At 49.8% G+C, this 21,965-nt stretch overlaps 1 protein-coding gene across 7 annotated transcripts in view; it reads left to right on the forward strand.

The window, feature by feature from the left end:
- Positions 1 to 21,965, forward strand: part of CRACR2A (calcium release activated channel regulator 2A) — a 153,775-nt gene that overhangs the window by 101,238 nt on the left and 30,572 nt on the right. For all 7 annotated transcript variants that reach the window (XM_042247631.2, XM_042247635.2, XM_042247632.1 and 4 more), the window contains 6 exons: positions 3,738 to 3,828; positions 4,884 to 4,979; positions 7,593 to 7,780; positions 12,517 to 12,588; positions 14,014 to 14,059; positions 19,506 to 19,612. In XM_042247631.2, coding sequence (XP_042103565.1) covers positions 3,738 to 3,828; positions 4,884 to 4,979; positions 7,593 to 7,780; positions 12,517 to 12,588; positions 14,014 to 14,059; positions 19,506 to 19,612 — 600 coding nt within the window. The remainder of the gene's footprint in view (positions 1 to 3,737; positions 3,829 to 4,883; positions 4,980 to 7,592; positions 7,781 to 12,516; positions 12,589 to 14,013; positions 14,060 to 19,505; positions 19,613 to 21,965) is intronic.

Genomic DNA, 21,965 nt, shown 5'->3' on the forward strand with positions numbered 1-21,965 from the left:
GCTCACGCCTGGCACCTTGACTGTCCGTGTGCGGTTGGTGAAGGTTAATTAATTTCCACGGTGCCTGTCAGAGGCTGGCAGGGAAAGGTCTTGCTCCCTGAGAATTCTGTCTGAACCTAAGCCTTGTACTGATGGGGAGCATCGCTATCTCCAGCCCTCCTTGTTTCCCACACACGTCCCATCCTTAGATCTCCAATACGCCTGATACTGTGCACACACACACACACACACACACACACACAAGTCATCCTTGCAAGAGGGGGAGTCCACTGCAGTCAGACACCCAGGGTGGCATTGTCTCTTTGAGGTTGGTTAGACCTTTTACCCTGGCTTTCGGTAGGTCATTCGCTCCAAAAGAGCTGGTTAGAAACAGCATTCTCTCTCACTGGAGCTGTTCTAAACCACTTTGGGTACATACTTGGTGGAGATATTATGGCAAGGACTCTAACACTGGAAACATGGTTGGATCAGACAAGCCTTTCAACCCCCAAATTCTTCGATTCCCCTGGAATCTGGCATTTCCCTGCCACCCCATGTGGTCCACCCATGGACTCCTGAGTCTGGTATCCAAAGTCTTATATTTATTTCTTACAGGTTTTCAGTGTTAACACTTTGAGCACAGCCCCTGTGGGTGACATCAGTGTCTGAGTGTCCATAACCTGGTGGAGACTGCATAAACCCAAAGCAAAGAGTCATTCAGGACTTTGAAAGCTTCAAATAAAGACATGCGGTGTTCTCTGAGGTCAGGGAAGGGGGTCAGGAAATTGGAACAGATGGAGCAATCCTCATGGAGAAGACTTCAGAGCCTGTGTTTGTGCATCAGGCAATCTGAGTGGTTCCAGAAACTGTGGCAACAAAGGGGTGTGTAAAAAGCAAACACAGTCAGTTGCCTCTTTCCTCTGATGGCAGAATGTGGTGAGCTTGGCTGGGGCACCACAAGCCATATGCCCACATCTTTTGAGAGTGCCTCTTGCCACTGTTTCTCCCAGAGAAGTAATTTCTCTGCAGCCCCTGCTCACACACAGCTTGCGTCTCTAATGGATCACTCCAACAGGAGGTTTTATTGACTAAGCTTTCTCTTCTTCACCTTTCTGATTGCTTCTAACCCTTTCCAAACCCAGCAGCCCTTTTTTCCTTAAAACAAAGACCCTCCACCCCTTGTGGAGCGCTGGCCCTTGCCCTCTGCAGCCCATGATAATAATTAGGATGATAAATAATCCCTTATATCTGTCTAGGACTTTGCAGTTCCAAACACTTTACCTGCTCGTTCACTGTGACGATGCTGGGAGGAACGGGAAGCAGCTGTTATCCTGGGATAAAAGGATGTCGGAGCATTTACCCAAGGTCACACAGAGGAAATGAGCTGGTTCTGGGATCATAACCCTGGCCATCTGCACCCCCTGAGCTGGGTTAGTGATGCCTGTGGTATACACAGCACCTTAATATTCTCATTCTCGAGCTTGTGTGTCCAGCCTTGGGTCACGGCTCAACCTCTGAAGTCCTTCACGCCTCAGCAACCTCCAAGGAGACCAGGTTTGTTCAAAAGCATTTCCAAAGTATGAGTTCCATGTGGGAGCCCATATGGGCCCAGGACCCCTGATGCCCACCTGTATCCCAGGGCTTTTTTGTGGTGAGTCCCTCCTCCGTGATGAGGGCTGGGGTAGGTGCCATTCAGAGGCTGCATCTCTCTTCCCTCCATTTGTTTTGCTGTTGTCCTTGAGGTTCAGACACTAAGTTGTGTGCAACTCTTCAAGATCCCGTGGACTTCCCTGTCCTACACCATCTCCTGAACATTGCTCAAACTCATGTCTATTGAGTCAATGATGCCATCCAACCATCTCATCCTCTGTCATCCCCTTCTCCTCCTGCCTTCAATCTTTCCCAGCGTCAGGGTCTTTTCCAATGAGTCAGCTCTTCACCAAAGTATTGGAGTTTCAGCTTTAGCATCAGTCCTTCCAATGAATATTCAGGACTGATTTCCTTTAGGATGGATTGGTTGGATCTCCTTGCTGTCCAAGGGACTCTCAAGAGTCTTCTGCAGCACCACAGTTCAAAAGCATCAATTCTTCAGTGCTCAGCCTTCTTTATAGTCCAATTCTCACATCTGTGTTTATAAAATTACTTAATTCACGACTAACAAACTGACATGTGAGCATGAAAAGCATAAAGTTTATTAATTTAATCCAATAAAACTTCAAGTTAATATAACAGATTTAATTATAATGTAGAATTAATGCCCTGCATGGTTATTAGGCTTACATGGTACATAGCTTATATGAATGATTGTAATTAGTATGACTTGAGCAGCGCCAAATCCATTTCGAAGTTTTTCTCATCTCACTTTATCAGTTCTCTGGTGCTTGTATAGTTGGAATCACTGTCTGTAGTTTTCCTGAATACCATTTGCCATGTAGCATTTGAATTTTGTCCATCACAGGAAGACAATTCCAGGCACCAGGAGAAGACTATCTTTCTCTCTGAAATTTCCCATCCGCTGTGTCCATTTCTGTCTCCAAGGGGTCCCTGTACAACCGCAGGTGTCTCAGTCCCTTGTTTCTCGCCAAGATTTTCTTGTAATTGTTGTGGGGTAGCTAAGAATCAAAGCAGCAATCCAAACATTTGTCATTTACTGAGAAAAGAGTTCTCCTTCTTTGCCAAAAAGGTGCTTGTTACTCCCAAAATGGGAGGTCCAGAGGTGAACAGAGAGCCTCAGCTCAGAAGAGTCTTGGGGAGCTGTGCCCTTCTCTCTGGGCACAACCCTGGGCCAATGCGGTACTCACTCCAAGTCAGGTTCACGGTCTTGGAGGTACAACCAGGAATGTGAACTCAGATCAGTGAGTAACCTTGACCATGCGTTCTGGGGTGGCTGTGTGGTTCCTGTAGAACTGAAAGGACGCCAATCAAAACTGTGGCCTGTGCAAGGGATGCCAGGTTCCCCCAGCAGATAGCGAGTGAGGAAAGACCAGCCCATGGGCTGTGGTGCGGGAGACTTGAATTCGATCCCTGGGTCAGGAAGATCCCCTGGAGAAAGGAATGGCAACCCACTCCAGTATTCTTGCCTGGAGAGCTCCGTGCCTAGAGGAGCCTGGTGGGCTACAGCCCATAGGGTTGCAAAGAGTTGGACACAACTGAGAGACTAACACTTTGAGTTTCACCCTCCCCATGGCCCTGTGCTGAGATGGTCTGAGTCCTTGGACAGGAGCGGCCCCTCCCTCTGTAGGGGGGTGTTGTGATGGAGGTGGTGGTCATCACCATGGAACCTTTTGAGAGCCTGTGAAAAACGAAGGTCACTCAAAGTTCAGCACACTAGGAGAGTACAGCTCAGGCAGTGCTGATGGAGCCAGGTGGAAAGAAAGCATCCAACATGGGAAAGAGATAAACCAAGAAACCAAGCAGAGAAAAAGCCCACACTTTTATGCTGTGGACAAGCATAGGGATCAGTGGGCAATGCGATGATGAGTGCCCGAGGCTGGGTGGGTTGATGCTGGCGTAAAGCATAGCGCGAGAAGATGGAGCCGGGACGCTCCCCTCCTCACCAGCAAGTGTGTGGATCATCTGGGAGGGATGGGCGGGAGACAGGAGGACGAGAGGGTCCTGCTGGTCCTCCGTGGTCTGCTGATCCTGAGGAGCTGACCCTGCAGTCTTGGCTGACCGACCTATGTGGTCACCCCCACCAACCAGAGCTCCACTGGGGAATAGAGGCATCTCATCAGACTCTCCTCTTGTCACCTGTACAGGAAAATCGCTGCCTATGATGAAGAAATCCAGCACCTCTACGAGGAGATGGAACAGCAAATCAAAACTGAGAAGGAGCAGTTTCTCCTAAAGGTGAGAGTCCATTCAAGTCTGGGGCTTGGCTGTGCTGGCCAGGCTGAAATAGTGAAATAGCACCTGCTCTGACCACTTTCCGCCTCCTGGACCTAAGATTGCAATACCCCCACGGCATTATTGATTTCCTATTTCTTGGCTTTTTTTTTTTTCAAGGTTGTTGTCACCTTCAAATTTGGCATGTAATTTACTGATTCATTTTGATCGATTGTGGTCTGTCACGTCCTATTAAGTTGTTAGCCCCAGAGAGCAGGGGTCGTCCTCTCTTATGGGCTGATGTGCCCTTGGCATTCCCACTGTGCCTGGAGCAGAGGAGGCAGGCAATCCACAAGTGTCTGTTGGATCAATGAGCCAACGAGGATTACAGAGTGAGGGGTTTACCACTGAAAGCTTCCTGAAGGCTAGGCTTGATTTTGGTCATTCCTGGAGTGAGCTAGTGTGCATGCTCCCTGTCCACGTGGACAGCGGGGGTCACTGAAGCCCTGGGATGTCATGTTGTTGTTGCTGTTCAGTGGCTAAGCCGTGTCCAGCTCTTTGCAACCCCGTGGACTGCCGCATACCAGGCTTCTCTGTCCTTCACTATCTCCCAGAGTTTGCTCAAACTCATGTCCATTGAGCGAATGACGCCATCCAACCATCGCATCCTCTATTGTCTTCTTCTCCTCCTGCCCTCAATCTCTCCCAGCATCAGGGTTGTTTTTTTTTTTTTTTCTTTCCCAGTGAGTCAGCTTTCACATCAGGTGGCCAAAGTATTGGAGCTTCAGCTTCAGCATCAGTCCTTCCAGTGAATATTCAGGGTTGATTTCCTCTAGGATTGCCTGGTTTGATCTTCTTGCTGTCCAAGGGACTCTCAAGAGTCGTCTTTAGCACCACAATTTGAAAGCATCAGTTCTTCAGCACTCAGCATTCTTTATGGTCCACCTCTTACATCTGTACAATACTATTGGAAGTCCAAAGGCTGAGTGGATCCTGCTGTTAAGCAGGTTCAAGGTGGTGAAAGCAGTCTCCATCCAGGTGCCTTTGGGCCTCACGTGTCCCTCTTCCTGGTCTGGCAGGACACGGAGAGGTTCCGGGCCCGCAGTCAGGAGCTAGAGCGGAAGCTGCTCTCAAAGGAGCAGGAGCTGGAACAGCTGGTCCAGAAGCAGAAGCGGGTAAGCTTTCCTCCGCATCCTCAGAGGACCCGACTCTCTACTCTATCCTCCCCTCTTTTCTTACCCACTTTCCCTGCCCTGCACTTAAGGACTTAATTTTTTCCAATCTGAGAAGAACCATTTAGTGGTACAAAAGAGAGCATTTGAAATCACAGGTGATCCCAAGATAAAACCTTTATACTCTCCCATGCCTGGTGTTTAACTTGGAAAAATTGCCGATGGTCGAGGTATCTGCAGACACGGAGGTATAATTATGCCTGGGAGCCACCAGAAAGCTGAAACGCTAGTTTGTTTCCTGCATCCTGTGTGAGAGCGGAGGGAAATGCTGAGACATGGGGACAGTCACTGATTTGGGGGGAGGGGGCTGCAGACTGTGATGTCTTCCTGCCAGAATGGCTGGGGATGCCTCCAGTTGGAAGAGGCTCCTCAAAGGTCCATTTGTCTGTTCCGTCTCTTCCCATGCACCCAGAAAATGCGCATCAGCCCCTTTGCGACTGCTCCCATCACCCCGCAGGATCAATGCCGACACCAGATGCTCCCTTGATGAACCTGAGTCCCCAGAGGCAGGCTAGGCAGTATCCCTGTGTCCATCCACCCTGTCTGGGAGAGCCTGGCCCAGGACCCCAGAGAGATGGACTCTCTAGGCAAGTGAAAAATGAATGACTTTGGAGCTCGCACACACTTGCGTGTGTGAGTAACTGAAACCAAAGTTCCATGAAACACGCTCACTCTCCTTACATGTGACAAGCTCTGAGGTTTTCTATTCTATAGCACGTGTGTACTCAGGCTCGCCTGACTCTCTGTGACCCCGGGGACTGTAGCCCACCAGGCTCCTCTGTCCATAGAATTCTTCAGACAAAATTACTGCAGTGGATTGCTGTTCCCTTCTCCAGGGGATCTTCCTGACCCAGGGATGGAACCTGGGTCTCCTGCATTGCAGGCGGATTCTTTACCATCTGAGCCACCAGGGAAACCTAGGCAAGCCTCCTCTCCAAAGCGAGGGGCCCATAGGTAGAGAGACGACCGTTGCCACTTGGCCTCTGTTTTGCTTTGTTTGGTGCTGGAAGGAATCCAGCCCTGGACAGACCCAGACACACTGCTTCCATTTGAAAAGAGAGGGATATTTTTAGCAGCACATTAAAATACGCTTGAAGACACCCCATGCTAAGGCTGGAAGACAGTTCCACTCCTGCGAATCCCCCAACCCGTAGATTTTGGTTTTTCTCCTGCAGCGAGATGCTCTCAATGTGCGGAACTGCCAGCTGCCTCCCCATCCCCCTGCACAGTCATACCTGGCTTCTCCTCCCGCTTTCTCCTCCTTACTGTTCCGTATTAAGTTCTTCCCAAATAGATTTATCCCTTCAATGAATGATTGCCACTCGACTTAATTACTGCATGCTTGCCTGATTACTCAGGGGCCTCTTGAGATTGGCACAGACGTTCTTGTTTTTGCTTCCTTTTTTCTCTTACTGGCCACATTCATTCAACTAAATCCATTATGATCTGTGTGCCTTGCTTTGCGTCTTCCTCTGGTGAGAGGGTTAGAAGCTCTGTACGGACTAATCACCAGCCAGAAAACCTTAAGGTGTTTAGTTGCTTTAGGGACATGAGAAAAGGTCCATGTTTGGTTGGACCGGTTTGAGCTATTTCCTAAGGGTTTGCAGGGTTTGTGGCTGCAAATCATGCAAACCCTTAGGAAATAGCAAACTTGTCTAGATGAAAGGACTCAGACTTGTTTAGCTGAGAGAGGAAAAGGGAATAAATAGATTGATATTCAGGATTCATGACCGGGGAAGGTGGCTGTGTGAAGGACGACACTTAGCAGTTTCCACCTCCATCAAGGACCAAGGGGAAGCAGCTAGTGTGGAGGACACGAGGGGTTTCAGGAGCGCCTAAGACATTGATGAGACCACTGGTGAGATGATGGTCATCAGCACTGGGATAGAGGGACAGATGATGGTCTTTCTGAATGGTGCGGCCCCCTCCCAGGACTGTTTAAAAAAAAAAATTGTTGCTTTAAAAACTGGACTTCATTTTGGCTCTGCTGGGTCCTTCTTGCTGCACATGGGCCTTTCTCTCGTTGGGTGAGTCGGGGTCACTCTCTGTCGCGGCGGGAGGGCTTCTCACCGTGGTGGTTTCTCTTGTGGAGTGTGGACTCTAGGACACAGGCACAGTGGCTGCAGCTCCTGGGCTCCAGCGCGTGGGCTCAATATTGTAGCTTAGTTGTGCCTCAGCCTGTGGAAGCTTCTCGGACCAGGGATCAAACCCTCTTCTCCTGCACTGGTGGGTGGATTCTCAACGACTGGACCACCAGCGAAGTCCTGCCCAGACTGTTTAGTAGCCCCGTGGAGACAGGGGAGAGACAGGAGTGCTCTGGAAGCTCCTTCCTGCCCCTGGAAGTGTGTGTGTGTGTGTGTGTGTGTGTGTGTGTGTGTGTGTGTGTATGTGTGAATTGAGGGCCAGGACGAAGCTGACTGAGGCTGGAGGGTGGTGAGGGGCAATAGCAAGGGCTGCTGCCCGCCACATGGAGGAAGCCAGGTGGGGCCGGGAGAGGCAGCCTGACGGAGCTGGTCCCTCATCACTCCCCCTGCATGCCCCCTTCCGCCTTTCCAGCTGGAAGGCCAGTGCACTGCCCTGCACAGTGACAAGCACAAGACCAAGGCTGAGAACACCAAGCTGAGACTCACCAACCAGGAGCTGGCACGGGAGCTGGAACGGACATCCCGGGAGCTCCAGGACGCCCAGCAGCAGCTGGAGAGCCTCCGGCAAGAGGCCCACAAGCTCCACCAGGAGAAGGAGATGTGAGTGTGGCCCTTGCCCGCCCGGATGCTGCCCTCTGCACTGATCCCCTGCTCTGAGCCTATGAGCGACGCCCCCCTCCCACCCCCACCCCAGACCCTTCTCCATGCTCATGACATGGGGACGGGGCTCCTCAGTCCCTCTTCTAACCTTCTTCTAGAATCCTGAGACATGAAGCAGACTAGCTCTGTGTCAGGCATTACCTAGGACTGACAAGAAACATGCAGCCTTGTTCTCAGAAAATGTATGAAACGATCAGGATGACGTTATCCAACCATGTAGCAGGAAGTCTTGGGGAAAGATGCTGAGTGAGGGGAGTGGCCAGACATTGACCCTGGAGGCCACGGCGGGCCGGGGAATCTTCCCAGGTCAGTGTGCCATGCGTGTGCAGAGTGTCACAGGGCATGTGACGGGCCTGGAAGCAGCATCCCAGCTCGGCCCGTTTTTTCCCCACCAGCCTTCCTCTGTGTGGGCCCTCTGGGGGCAGCCCCACGTCTCTGGGCATGGTTTGCTGATAAAGCCCTGCCGCCATCTGACTGCTGGCAAAACCTTGGTCCGTCGCAGGAAGTGTGTGTGCTCAGTCCCGTCTGACTCTTTGCAGCCCTTTGGACTGTAGCCCGCCAGGCTCAGTAGTTGTGATGCACTGGCTTACTTGCTCCACAGCATGTGAGATCCTCCTAGATCAGGGATTCTCCAGGCAAGAATACTGGAGTGGTTGCCATACCCTCCTCCAGGAGATCTTCCTGATCCTGGGATCAAACCCGCTCTCTTGCGTCTCCTATATTGGCAGGCAGATTCTTTACCACACTGCCACCTGAGAAGCCATTAGCCTAAATCAAATTGTTCTGCCGTCTGGCTCTTGTGTAGTGTCTTGTATGATTTGGGACTGATCCAGAGTGAGAGGCAGGATGTGTGTTTAGATTTGGAGATTTTTACCCTAGGAAGATCCCTCCAGTTGAAAAATGGTTGTCTTCCCTAGCTGCTGGGTTAAAGTGAAACCAGCCCTTCTATTCCAAGGCTTGGATGCCGGGTGGAGGAACGGTGTATTTCATTGGAAACAAGCAAAATCGGTTCCTCCCCATTGAGAGCAGGTCAACAAGGTGCTTAACTCTATAAACAGAATTAAGGATTCGGCCTCTTAAAATTCAATCAAGGCCTAAAAGCAACAAACATCTGAAATCACAGGCGTGAGGCGTGCAGGTGGAAGTAAGCACCAGAGCTAAGCACCAGAGCCGGGGTAGCCAATCACGGCGTGAGGATTAAAATCTGTCTGAAGCCTTATCTTCATCAAGCAAGCCAGAGACACAATCTCTGTAGGCCGGGAATTGAAAAAGAGGGAAGGAGGGGCTAGGAGGGAGAGATAAATGAGTGCAGAACCTTCATGGCTTGTTTTGAAGAAGCTTGCAGTGGCTTGTGCAGCTGGAGAGCCTGCTGGAGCCCAGGAGAGTGTGTCTTGTCCAGGGAGACAGGAGAGAAGGGCGGGGAGAGGCTTAGCGTGCCCTCCATAGAGCAGGAACCCTGATCAGCAGTATGGACAGGACCTTTGTGCTGGAAGCCACCTCTCCATTTCACAAAAGGAAAATGGAAGCTCAGAGAGGGGTAGCGGGGAACCTGCAGTCACATAGCTACACAGTGCCAGAAAGCAAGGTCACAGTCTCATCCTCCCAACCTGTGCATCCCCAGAGATGTCTGACTGCCGGGTGATTCCCCAGAGCAGCGGGGAGCAGGGAGAGCTGGCCTCTAGATCATCAGGCCCCATCATGTGTCAACTGGATCTTAGGATGGGAAAATAAGTCTTCCTGATCTCTGAAGATGCCCAAGGAAGGAGAACTAGATTTTAAAAAGAGATGAAGAAGGAACAGTCAGAGGAGAGATGAAGGTCAACTGAAAAGCAGCGTCGCTGTCTATTTTGTTAATCATTTTGTATCTGGGGCAGGTGGTTTATGACAAGGCACAAAATTCAAAGTGGTTTGCACCCCCACCCCCCGACCCCTGGCCTCCTGTGAGTAGGAGGCCACCAGTCGTGGCTTCTTGTGGATCCTTCCAGGGTGTATGCGCACACACACACAGGCACTTCCAGGCAGCACTAGTGGTAAAGAACCCACCTGCCAATCTAGGAGATGTAAGAGATGCAGGTTCAATCCCTGGGTGGGGAAGATCTGGAGGAGGGCATGGTAACCCACTGAAGTATTCTTGCCTGGAGAATCCCATGGACAGACGAGCCTGGCGGGCTACAGTCCATGGGGTCACAATGAGCTCACACACACACACACACACACACGCAGCGGCAGTGCACTGCTCTACATCAGCCTGCCTTTTTCACTTGACAGATCCCTTGGAGAACACTCCATATTTCTTTCTGATAAAAACCAGGCCGACAGCCCTTCCCTCCGGGCGGCGGTAAACCTCTCCCAGGCCGCATCCATGAAATGGCAAGCTCTGTGCTTTACCCTTCGCCCGTCAGCCAGACACAAACTTGTCGAATGCCTAGGTCAAAAGGACGTTCGGGGCATTTTGTTATATATCTAAGTATCTCTTTTTTTTTTTTCAGAAATGCTCTTCTTTTTGTTAAGACCCCCCAAATCTATCTGAATATGTGTGTGTATGCGTGCGTGTTTAGATAGGTGGGTATCTGAATGTCTACTAGACAAACAGCCACATGTGTGCACTGATGCGTACCATGTACGGGTGTGTATATGTGTGTGTGGTCACGGTGCTAGGGTCCCCTGGTGCTGTGTCAGCAGGGCCAGAGGAGGGCTGGAATGAGGTCCTCTTCATTGTGGAGGACTTGACCCCTCCATCAAATACTGCAGAGTTTCCCAGGTGGCTCAGCGGTAAAGAGCCCGCCTGCCAATGCAGGAGACACAGGAGACACAGGTCCTATCCCTGGGTCGGGAAGATCCCCCTAGGGGAGGGCATGGCGACTCACTCCAGTATTCTTGCCTGGAGAATTCCACGGACAGAGGAACCTGGTGGGCTACAGTCCATGGGGTTGCACAGTGTCTGACACAACAGCACACACGCAGTCACACTTGCACAAACACTGTGAGACCCCAGCCCTCAGGTCTCCACTGAGTGACTGTCCTCAGCGGGGAAAGCCATCTGCTCCCAGGAAGAAGCAGGACGTGGGGTGGGGGCTGGGGAGCCCCAAAGCCAGCCGGAGGCAACCTTGGCTCCCCGGGAACCAAGGAGCAAGCTGGCAGGTGTGCTCACGTAGTGCCGGTTGGTTGGAGCAGAGTCCCAGGCTGGGGCTTAGGGACCCAGCGTGGATAATGGGAGAGACATTGTTTTCCCTCAAGTCGAAATTAAATATAATTGGTAATAAAATGTTGGGAGTTTGCAGCTCTGCAGGAGCCAGAGAGGTTCTGTTGCTTAATTAGGATTGTCTGAGGTGAACTTAGAATTTGAGACAGTTTGTTACTGTTGCAAATTGACTTTCTAATTATTCTATAAAGGGGAAAAACCCACAGATAGCGCTGAAGGAATCAGAGATGGCGAGCTTGGCGGGCGCCTCCTATGGCCCCAGCAAGCTCAGTAGTGACATGGGCGGGATGGTCGGGGCACAGTCCTTGCCCAGCGCAGTATCGGGCTCAGGGTGCTTCCTGCTCTAAAGCTAGGCTGTGGCTTGAAAATGTGGAACCTTGGACCCTTTGCCGTAAGCCTGGGGAAGATTCAAAATCTCTGAACCGCGGGGCAGAGAGAGGGAAGGATGGAGGCAGACTTGCACAGTTAAGCCAGGTTTATTTGCCAGCATCACCCCGTTCTCTATTTTTCCCCTTTCTGAGAGAGGCTGAATTCCTTGCCACTGCTCCCTCCTCCCTTCCATCTCTCTTCCTCCCTCCTTCCCTGCCCCCCTGCCTCCCGCCCCTCTTTTTGCCCTCTCTCCTTTGTTCCCACTGCTGTTTGCTGACTGCGGCTTGGCTTTCGAGCCAGACACTGCAGTGAGAACACAGAGGCAAACGCAGCACACATGGCCCCACCTCACAGCCTAAGTTGGCCTCCAGCCACCCCGAGTGTGTCTTTCAGCCTCTCTCTCCTTCCCCCAGATCCTCTATTGACATGCTCACACTGTGATGTAAACAATGGATTACGGCTGATCAATTAAGTCTCTGCTTTGTAGCTACAGATGGAAATTTTAGCCAAAGGAACGAATGTGCAACCGTGGAAATCCCAGATCTTCAGGAACAGATTGGAGACTGTTGGGGGAAGGTGGAGACGGGACAGTGGTTCTTCAGTAGCTCCTGAAAATAAACTAAACCAGCGTGGTGGAGGTGGGGTGGGGGTGGGGGGGGGGGCGGTGGGGAAGCCCTAGCTCTGCTCTCACCCTCCGAGACTGGGCTGGAGAAGACAGTTGATTCTGATTCCCTGACCTCCGGGCAGGGCAGGGCCACTGGGAGCCCGAGAAGACGGTACAGTCATCATGAAGCAGTATCCTTGGCCCCAGGGGGGTCTGGATTAGGACCCTGGCTCAGCCCTGGGTTGTCTTGGGAGAGTTAGTGAACCTGTCTTGTGATCCATGTTTGTAAAACGGGGATAAGTTCGCCTTCCAAATAGGTGCCTGAGACGACTCGCTGATTCCTGGTATAAGTCCCTGCACGAGGCCCTGCACGAGGCCCTGCTCTCCAGCGGAGGACCAGCCCGGGTACCATCTCCAGGGTCTGACTTCATCACCACTTCGCGCCCTGGTAGTGCCCCACCTGGTGCGGTCACTCATCACTGCCCTCTTGTGCCCCCTCAGGGAAGTGTACCGCGTCACCGAGAGTCTGCAGCGGGAGAAGTCGGGGCTCCTGAAGCAGCTGGATTTCCTGAGGTGCGAGCTCATCCCAGAGCCCAGAAGGGCGCCCCCGTCTCCAGAGTCTCGCCTGTCTGCTGAGAGAGCACCCTCATTCCCTTGGTCCCCAACATCCTGTTGGGCAGCTGAACACCACCTCTCCACTCTGTTTGGTCCATTTACACAGGTGCCCACCCCCCTCTCCAGTTTGTACCTCTGCAGATGGGCGTTGCCCCGTTCTTCTGTGTGCCTGGCATGGTACTTGCTCAGGTGGGAGAGAACTGAACTGATTGAGCATCACAAACAGGGCAGCAAGATAGGAGTTTTCTCAGCCTATCAAGCTTACTGTAAATTCGAAGCTCACTGGTTTGATTTGGTTTGGAATACTCTCAAAAACCTCCCCCCAAATGACCAAACCCAACCAGGTGTGGGGAAAGATGGAATTTTCAATTTTGCCTCTAAGGTTTCTAAGTTACTTAACCTGCTGCCCACAAAACACCTCTTGGGAAATGGTGATGAAATTTGGCTTCTAAGTTTTTAAATTGCAAGCAGGTTTGAATTGGCTACCTTATTAAGGTTTTTAGTTTAGCTTTGTTTTTTTTTAAATTAATTTGAAAGCAAGGTAAGATCACTGTGTCTGGCGTCTTTGATGCCACCAAATAGAAAAATTCTTCAAAGAGAATGTATCTCAGATTTCTTGACTTAAGATGTGATTCAAAAGCCCAGGAAGATGGAAGAGATTTTCCTAGGTGGCCAAGTTCTCACGGGTGTGAGAGGAGGTCTGGATTCTCAGGAAGGATTTAGTGAAGGCAGAGAACAAGATGCACAGGAACGTGCTTGGTTGGGCTTTTTCCCTTCTTGCTATTTGTACTTTGAAAAAATACAAGGGCAGATACAGTGTGAGTGAGCAGGGGAGGCTGGCAAGGCACTGCTCTGCCAACATCTGTGAGTCTTTCTAATGGAGCCTAGGGCTTCCCTGGTGGCTCAGTTGGGAAAGAATCTGCCTGCAGTACAGGAGACCCGGGTTCGATTCCAGGGTTGGGAAGATCCCCTGGAGAAGGAAATGGCAACCCACTCCAGTATTCTTGCCTGGAGAATCTCATGATCAGGGGAGCCTGGCGGGCTACAGTCCATGGGGTTGCAAGAATCGGACATGACTTAGTGACTAAATCACCACCAGTGTCTGTTCAGAGTCCCAGCCTGGAGCCTCTCTGTGCCTCACCTGGCCCCCCAGCCAGCTGGCTCTAAGGCCATTCTGTCCTCCTGCCTCTGACCTGACTTAGACACAATCACCCTCTGCCCTCAGCCACCATCCCTAAGGAAAGCAGTTCCCCCCACCCCCACCCCCCGCCCCGGGCCTTCCACACACAGCGGTCCTCTGCACCTATCTGACCGTCAAACCAGTGCTGTGGACCTGTCGACCGCAGGCCCCATGTTTGAACAGATTCCCCTTTCCATCTGCAGGGAAAGGAACAAGCATCTCCGGGATGAACAGGACATACGTTTCCAGGTAAGTGGCCGGCGCCCCCTCTGCGTGGCAGGGGGAAGACAAGGACTGGGGTCCAGAGGCAGCCAGGCTGTGCTGGGACTGGTCCAAGAAGGTCCCGTGGCTTGGGGGTCTGGCTGTACCTTCATGTGGGCAGGATGGTGGCATAAGATTTTTCAAAAGTAGTAAAGGTGCAAGGTGACCTATAGGGTCACAGTGTGTTAATTTTCTGTGAAATGACACACTTTTCTTTTGATGTCACAAGACTGGAATACTTGGGAGGGTCCCTCACTTTTTGAACATAGAAACGATGAGTTGAAATGTCGCCATCACTTTTAAACCAAAATGTTGTTTTTTTCATTAAGATTTTGATATCTTGATGAAAATTTTACATTTTAGACTGTCATAGAGAGAATTAAAATGTGTATTTCATCATTTTCAGTTCAGTTCAGTTCAGTCGCTCAGTCGTGTCCGACTATTTGCGACCCCATGAATCGCAGCACACCAGGCCTCCCTGTCCATCACCATCTCCTGGAGTTCACCCAGACTCATGTCCATCGAGTCCGTGATGCCATCCAGCCATCTCATCCTCTGTCGTCCCCTTCTCCTCCTGCCCCCAATCCCTCCCAGCATCAATCTTTTCCAATGAGTCAACTCTTCGCATGAGGTGGCCAAAGTACTGGAGCTTCAGCTTTAGCATCATTCCTTCCAAAGAAATCCCAGGGTTGATCTCCTTCAGAATGGACTGGTTGGATCTCCTTGCAGTCCAAGGGACCCTCAAGAGTCTTCTCCAACACCACAGTTCAAAAGCATCAATTCTTCGGCGCTCGGCCTTCTTCACAGTCCAACTCTCACATCCATACATGACCACAGGAAAAACCATAGCCTTGACTAGACGGACCTTAGTCGGCAATGTCTGTGCTTTTGAATATACTATCTAGGTTGGTCATAACTTTTCATCCAAGGAGTAAGCGTCTTTTAATTTCATGGCTGCAGTCACCATCTACAGTGATTTTAGAGCCCCCCAAAATAAAGTCTGACACTGTCTCTACTGTTTCCCATCTATTTCTCATGAAATGATGGGACCAGATGCCATGATCTTCGTTTTCTGAATGTTGAGCTTTAAGCCAACTTTTTCACTCTCCTCTTTCACTTTCATCAAGAGGCTTTTTAGCTCCTCTTCACTTTCTGCCATTTACATAGTTGATTTTATATACAATTTTTTAATCCTATGGGGACCGCTGCTCCTCTAAACCTACATACTTTCCCAAATAACACAAAAATCCATTATTTACATGAAGATTTTCATTTGTGAATGAACTAAGCAGAATCTAGGCTTTCAGGGTCTCCTATCATCCTCCCCTTTAGACAGTAGCTATTGGATGCTCTGAAGGGAAGAAAAAGGGGGACAGGATGGATCCATGTCACATTCTATCAGGATTATGCATCGTAAATTTCATGTGTGATCTTGGGTAAATTGTTAGCCTCCATGGACGGCGACCTCAGTGATCACAGGAGGAAAGGGAATTCTTCTCCTTTTTTCCATTTGGTAGGGGTTTTTGTTTTTTTCTATTTAGTTGGAGGATATAATGTTGTGTTGGTTTCTGCCGTAAGCAATGCAAATCAGCCATAACTACATGTATATTCCCTCTCTCCTGAGCCTCCCTCCCATCCCCGCATCCCATTCCTCTAGGTGGTCACAGAGTGTCAGGCTGGGCTCCTTGGGTCATATAGCAGCGTATACTAGCTATTTTGGACTTCCCTGGTGGCTCAGTGGTAAAGAGCGCGCCTGCCAGTGCAGGAGACATGGGCTTGATCCCCGGGTTGGGAAGATCCCCTGGAGAAGGAAATGGCAACTCACTCCAGTATTCCTCCCTGGGAAATCTCATGGACAGAGGAGCCTGGCCTGCTACAGTCTGTGGGGTCGCAAAGAGTCGGACACGACTAAGTGACTAAATACCACCAACACCACTAAATATTTTACACATAGTAGTATATAGGGATTTTTTTTTGTGTGTGTGAAAACCTCTTGGAAAAGGAGATCTTGTGCTAGCCCCTCAGCTGTAAATTCCCTAAATGCAGGCAGCACCTGGCAGCTAGCTTGCCCCTCATTTGGTCGAAGCTGGTTTGTAGCTGCAAACCCCTTAGGGACCTTGCACATAACCGTCTCTCTTCTATTCCCAGCTGGCAGCAACACGTCTCTGCCGCCCACCTATGTGTACTGTCAGAGCAAGGCTTAAGCCTACACATGTTTGTTCAATGGTGATAATGGTTATGATTGTTTTAGAAATAACAATGGTTTTATTTTAAAACTTCTTACCAAATGTCACCCTAATCCCTTGACCTTGCTTCCCTCCCCCTGGCAAACTCATTCTGTTTCGAGTAGGGAATGGAATTGAGAACCTCCATGGGGAATAGAAAAAAGAGGATAAAATCGAGTTCATGCCGAATAATAGTTAAAGATTAATTTGAAATCACAGCCATACCTTCTGGGGCCCTGGGAGCATGGCCACCCCTCCTTCTCTGATTAAAGATCACTCGGAACCATGGGACTGGCTGGTTAATGAGAGACTCTTCTGTGATCTGAGTCCCTCTCATCTGGAAGACATCTGTTAGGGAGCCCTGGAGGAGGGGGGTGCAAGCCCCCAAGTCCAGAAGGCTCTTCACTGAGGACACGAGAGAAATTATCCCACCTAGCCTGCTTCCGCAGAAGATCTGAACTACTCTGTTCTAGCTTCGTAGCTGTGGGCAGGGCACTGGGCTAATTGATCCTCCTGTCTGGAAGGAAATCTATGACAGACTTAGGTGGTATATTAAAAAGCAGAGACACCACTTTGCCGACAAAGGTCCATATAGTCAAAGCTATGGTTTTTCCAGGGCTTCCCTGGTGGCTCAGCTGGTAAAGAATCTGTCTGCAATGCAAGAGACCTGGGTTTGATCCCTGGGTTGGGAAGATCCCCTGGAGGAGAGAACGGCTACCCACTCCAGTATTCCGGCCTGGAGAATTCCATGGACTGTAGAGGCCATGGGGTTGCAAAGAGGGACGTGACTGAGTGATTTTCACCTCACATGGTTTTTCCAGTAGTCATGTACCAATGTGTGAGCTGGTCCATAAGGAAGGCTGAGCACTGAAGAACTGATGCTTTCAAATTGTGGTGCTGGAGAACAGTCTTGGGAGTCCCTTGGACAGCAAGGAGATCAAACCAGTCAATTCTAAAGAAAATCAACCCTGAAAATTCACTGGAAGGACTGATGCTGAAGCTGAAGCTCCACCTGATGTGAAGAGCTGACTCACTGGAAAAGACCCTGAAGCTGGGGAAGATTGAGGGCAGAAGGAGAAAGGGACGACAGAGGATGAGATGGTTGAATAGCATCACCGACTCAGTGAGCATGAGTTTGAGCAAACTTCAGGCAGCAGTGAAGGACAGGAAGGCCTATTGTGCTGCAGTCTATGGGGTCACAAAGAGACACAGCTGAGCAACTGAACAACAGCAGCATCTGGGGCTTTGAAAATTAAGAGGGTCTGAAGCTCCACTGAAGAGTGTGTGTGACTAAAAGATGCACAGAGTATTTTCTGTGCATCCTACATTTAGCTCTTCATGACCCAGATAACCACGATGGTGTGATCACTCACCTAGAGCCAGACATCCTAGAATGCGAAGTCAAGTGGGCCTTAGGAAGCATCACTATGAACAAAGCTAGTGGAGGTCATGGAATTCCAGTTGAGCTCTTTCAAATCCTAAAAGATGATGCTGTGAAAGTGCTGCACTCAATATGCCAGCAAATTTGGAAAACTCAGCAGTGACCACAGGACTGAAAAGGGTGAGTTTTCATTTCAATCCCAAAGAAAGGCAATGCCAAAGAATGTTCAAACTACTGCACAACTGCACTCATCTCACACACTAGTAAAGTTATGCTCAAAATTCTCTAAGCCAGGCTTCAACAGTATGTGAACCATGAGCTTCCAGATGTTCAAGCTGGATTTAGAAAAGGCAGAGGAACCAGAGATCAAATTGCCAACATCCATTGGATCATCAAAAAAGCAAGAGAGTTCCAGAAAAACATCTACTTCTACTTTATTGACTATGCCAAAGACTTTGACTGTGTGGATTTCAACAAACTATGGAAAATTCTTCAAGAGATGGGAATACCAGACCACCTGACCTGCCTCCTGAGAAATTTGTAATCAGGTCAAGAAGCAACAGTTAGAACCAGACATGGAACAACAAACTGTTTCCATGGGAAAAGGAGTATGTCAAGGTTGTATATTGTCACCCTGCTTAATTAACTTAAATGCAGAGTGTATCATGCAAAATGCTGGGCTGGATGAAGCACAAGCTGGAATCAAGATTGCCAGGAGAAATATCAATAACCTCAGATACGCAGATTACACTAACCTTATGGCAGAAAATGAAGAAGAGCTAAAGAGCCTCTTGATGAAAGTGAAAGAGGAGAGTGAAAAAGCTGGCTTAAAGCTCAACATTTAGAAAACAAAGATCATGGCATCGGTCCCATCACTTCATGGCAAGTAGATGGGGAAACAATGGAAACACTGACAGACTTTTTTTGAGGGGTTCCCAAAATCACTGCAGATGGTGACCGCAGCCATGAAATTAAAAGACACTTGCTCCTTGGAAGAAAAGCTATGACCAACCTAGACAGCATATTCAAAAGCAGAGATTTTTTTACTAGCAAAAGTCCTTTACTAGCAAAGGTCCATCTAGTCAAAGCTATGGTTTTTCCCGTAGTCATGTGTGGATTTGGTAGTTGGACTGCAAAGGAAGCTGAGCACTGAAAAATTGATGCTTTTGAACTGTGATGTTGCAGAAGACTCTTGAGAGTCCCTTGGACTGCAAGGAGATCCAAGCAGTCCATCCTAAAGGAGATTAGTCCTGAATATTCATTGGAAGGACTGATGCTGAAGCTGAAAATCCAATACTTTGGCCACCTGAAGTGAAGAACTGACCCATTGGTAAAGACCCTGATGCTGGGAAAGATAGAAGGCAGGAGGAGAAGGGGACAATAGAGGATGAGATGGTTGGATGGCATCACTGACTCGAAAGACATGGGTTTTAACACACTCCAGGAGTTGGTGATGGACAGGGAAGCCTGGCATGCTGCAGTCCATGGGGTTGCAAACAGTTGGACATGACTGAGCAACTGAACTGAACTGAACTGATTTATCCTCTTGCAAATGATCACTACTCCTGTGAAGGGTAACCTCCCAGACCCTGGGACTCTAAACTGGTTCCTTCGATTAGATTATTAGACAGGAGGTGAAGGAATTCTGCTAAGAGATGACAGTGAAAGGAGAGCGGGTAAAGGCTAGCAAGGAGCCAGGCCATCACCTTCTTCCTTTAGGGTTTTATTTCAAGCCTGATCTATGAGGTGGGGAGACTGAGCCCTTTTCTGCTCAAACACTGGGACGAATCAGTGGGTGAGGATCTGAGAGCATTCTGTGTTTCTCCAGAAAGACAAGGCGGCCAGGGCAAACACAGCTGCTTCCAAGCCAAGCCGGAAGCAGAGATCTGGCTCTGTGATCGGCAAATACGTGGACGGCACAGGGATGCTCAGAAGGTAAGCCATCCCGCTGTGTTTACCTGTTATCTGTTCCTTGGCCTTGCAGGGTTGGGAGTAGGCTCTGAGCACGTGCTGATTGCAGTTGGCCCTGGCGGGAAGCCTGGGGTCAGCCATGTGCACGCATGTTGAATCTTGAAGGACATGTGCCTTCTTGCTCTGATGTCAAGGTGCAGGGTGAGTCCCAGGACAGGTCCTGGGCTGCCGCAGCCTGCAGTGTTCCTGCAGGGGGCGCTGAAGAGCGGCTGCAAATCAGCCCAGAGACAGACAGGGTGGGAGGATGAGGGGTCAGCAATGGGAAGGGCAGGAATGCCAGGCAGGGCTCTGCGGTCTGTCAGGCGGAAGGATGCTCCTGTCTTCCAGGCACCGGACTGTGTGTGTGAAGGGTAATTATAGTGGAGTATGGAACCTCCGTGGGCTTCCCTGATGTTTCAGATGGTAAAGAATCTGCCTTCAATGCAGGAGGCCTGGGTTTGATCCCTGGGTCAGGAAGATTGCCTGGAGAAGTGAATCCCTACCCAGCCCAGTATTACTGCTTAGAGAATTCCATGGACAGAGGAGCCTGCCAGGCTATAGTTCACAAGGTCACAAAGAGTCAGATAAGACTGAGCTACTAACACTTCACTTACTTCATGGAGTCTCCAACCATTAATTCCTGTGCAGATGAGCATGGTGTTTGTAATTCAGAGACTCCTTTCAATAATTCATAGTTAATTAACTCAGAGATAAGGTGCTTGGTTGCTTTTGGACAGCACTTGAGTCCCCAGAGGTGTGGCCCATTGCTCCTGGAGAGAGGCAAGCTACTCTCCCACCCTCTTTTCTATGGGTCATGTACTCCATGCCCATGATGGCCACAGAGAGGCAGAGACAGTCAGATCCCCAGGTGCCAAGCCCAGGAGTGACTGTGTGAACTCGCTCATCTGGGAGAGCTGAGGACAGCAAGCATGAAATAAAAAGATATGCAAAGCGGAGGTGACCTGGGGATGTCAGTCCACTGATCTGTCAAAATCTTGAACTTGATCATCATCAATTCCTTTTCTAAACAGCTGAACTATGAGATGCAACGTGGGAGCCAAATTCCTGTAGTAATTTTTCTCTTGGTTCGCTGGAACCGAATATATGCTCTCAACAAGCACTGCCTGATTGCCTACTGCATACCAGACATTCTTGGAGTTCTAGGAAGCCTCCAAAGATCGATTAGGCATGAGTCCTGCCCTTAATATCCGTTATTGAGTACCTGCTGTATGCAGGACACAAGGCTGTGTGCTGGGGTACAGGGGTCAACAAAATAGACCCCATTTCTGCTTTCAAGGAACCTACAGTTGAGAGGAGGAAACAGACATTAACTGACAAATAATCAATATCAAGAACTCTGAATTCCCGTAGACTTTGGCAGAGGTGCCTGTTCGCTGCTCACACATAGCGTTTGATGGCAAAACCAAAGAGGAACTTAGTCACGCTATACTGATGGTACTCCAGAGTGTAACAGTGCTTGAAAATTCCCCAGGGAGAAGCCTTTGCCAAGAAACGATTCGTTTTAGGGTCATTTCATTTTAGGGTCACTTCAGTGGTGATTTCTTTCCTGGTTGCAGGGACTTTAAAAAGCCATGCTCTGCCTGTGTGTGTGTGTGTGAGAGAGAGAGAGAGAGAGAGTATGTATGTGTGAGTGGGAGTATGTGTGAGTGGGTGAGTGTGTGTGTGAGTGGGTGTGAGTAGGTGAACGTGTGTGTGAGTGAGTGTGTGTGTGGGTGTGAGTGTGTGTGAGTGTGTGTGAGAGTGGGTGTGAGTAGGTGAACGTGTGTGTGTGTGAGTGTGAGTGTGGGTGTGAGTGGGTGAGTGTGTGTGTGAGTGGGTGTGAGTAGGTGAACGTGTGTGTGAGTGTGAGTGTGGGTGTGAGTGGGTGTGAGTGGGTGAACGTGTGTGTGAGTGTGGGTGTGAGTGGGTGAGTGTGTGTGAGTGGGTGTGAGTGGGTGAACGTGTGTGTGAGTGAGTGTGAGTGTGGGTGTGAGTGGGTGAGTGTGTGTGTGAGTGGGTGTGAGTGGGTGAGTGTGTGTGTGAGTGAGTGTGAGTGTGGGTGTGTGGGTGTGAGTGGGTGAATACATGTGTGTGCATGCATGTTGCCCACACACGCTCACACGTGTACACCTGTGCAGGCAGAGACAAAGCAGATGGGAACACTAATTGTGTGCTGAAGTGGGCGAGCACTTAGTAGGCTCATTAGAATGTAGGAGAAATTTGTTGAAAAGATGACAGTCAGTTTCTGTGAAAAACTAATTTTATCAGTAAATCTAAGCATCCCCGAATTCCTACAAATCCTTTGTTTTATACCAGGGGACCAAACTAAGTCAGCACT

The sequence above is a fragment of the Ovis aries genome, chromosome 3 (genome assembly GCF_016772045.2).
Source record: "Ovis aries strain OAR_USU_Benz2616 breed Rambouillet chromosome 3, ARS-UI_Ramb_v3.0, whole genome shotgun sequence".
NCBI lineage: Eukaryota > Metazoa > Chordata > Mammalia > Artiodactyla > Bovidae > Ovis > Ovis aries.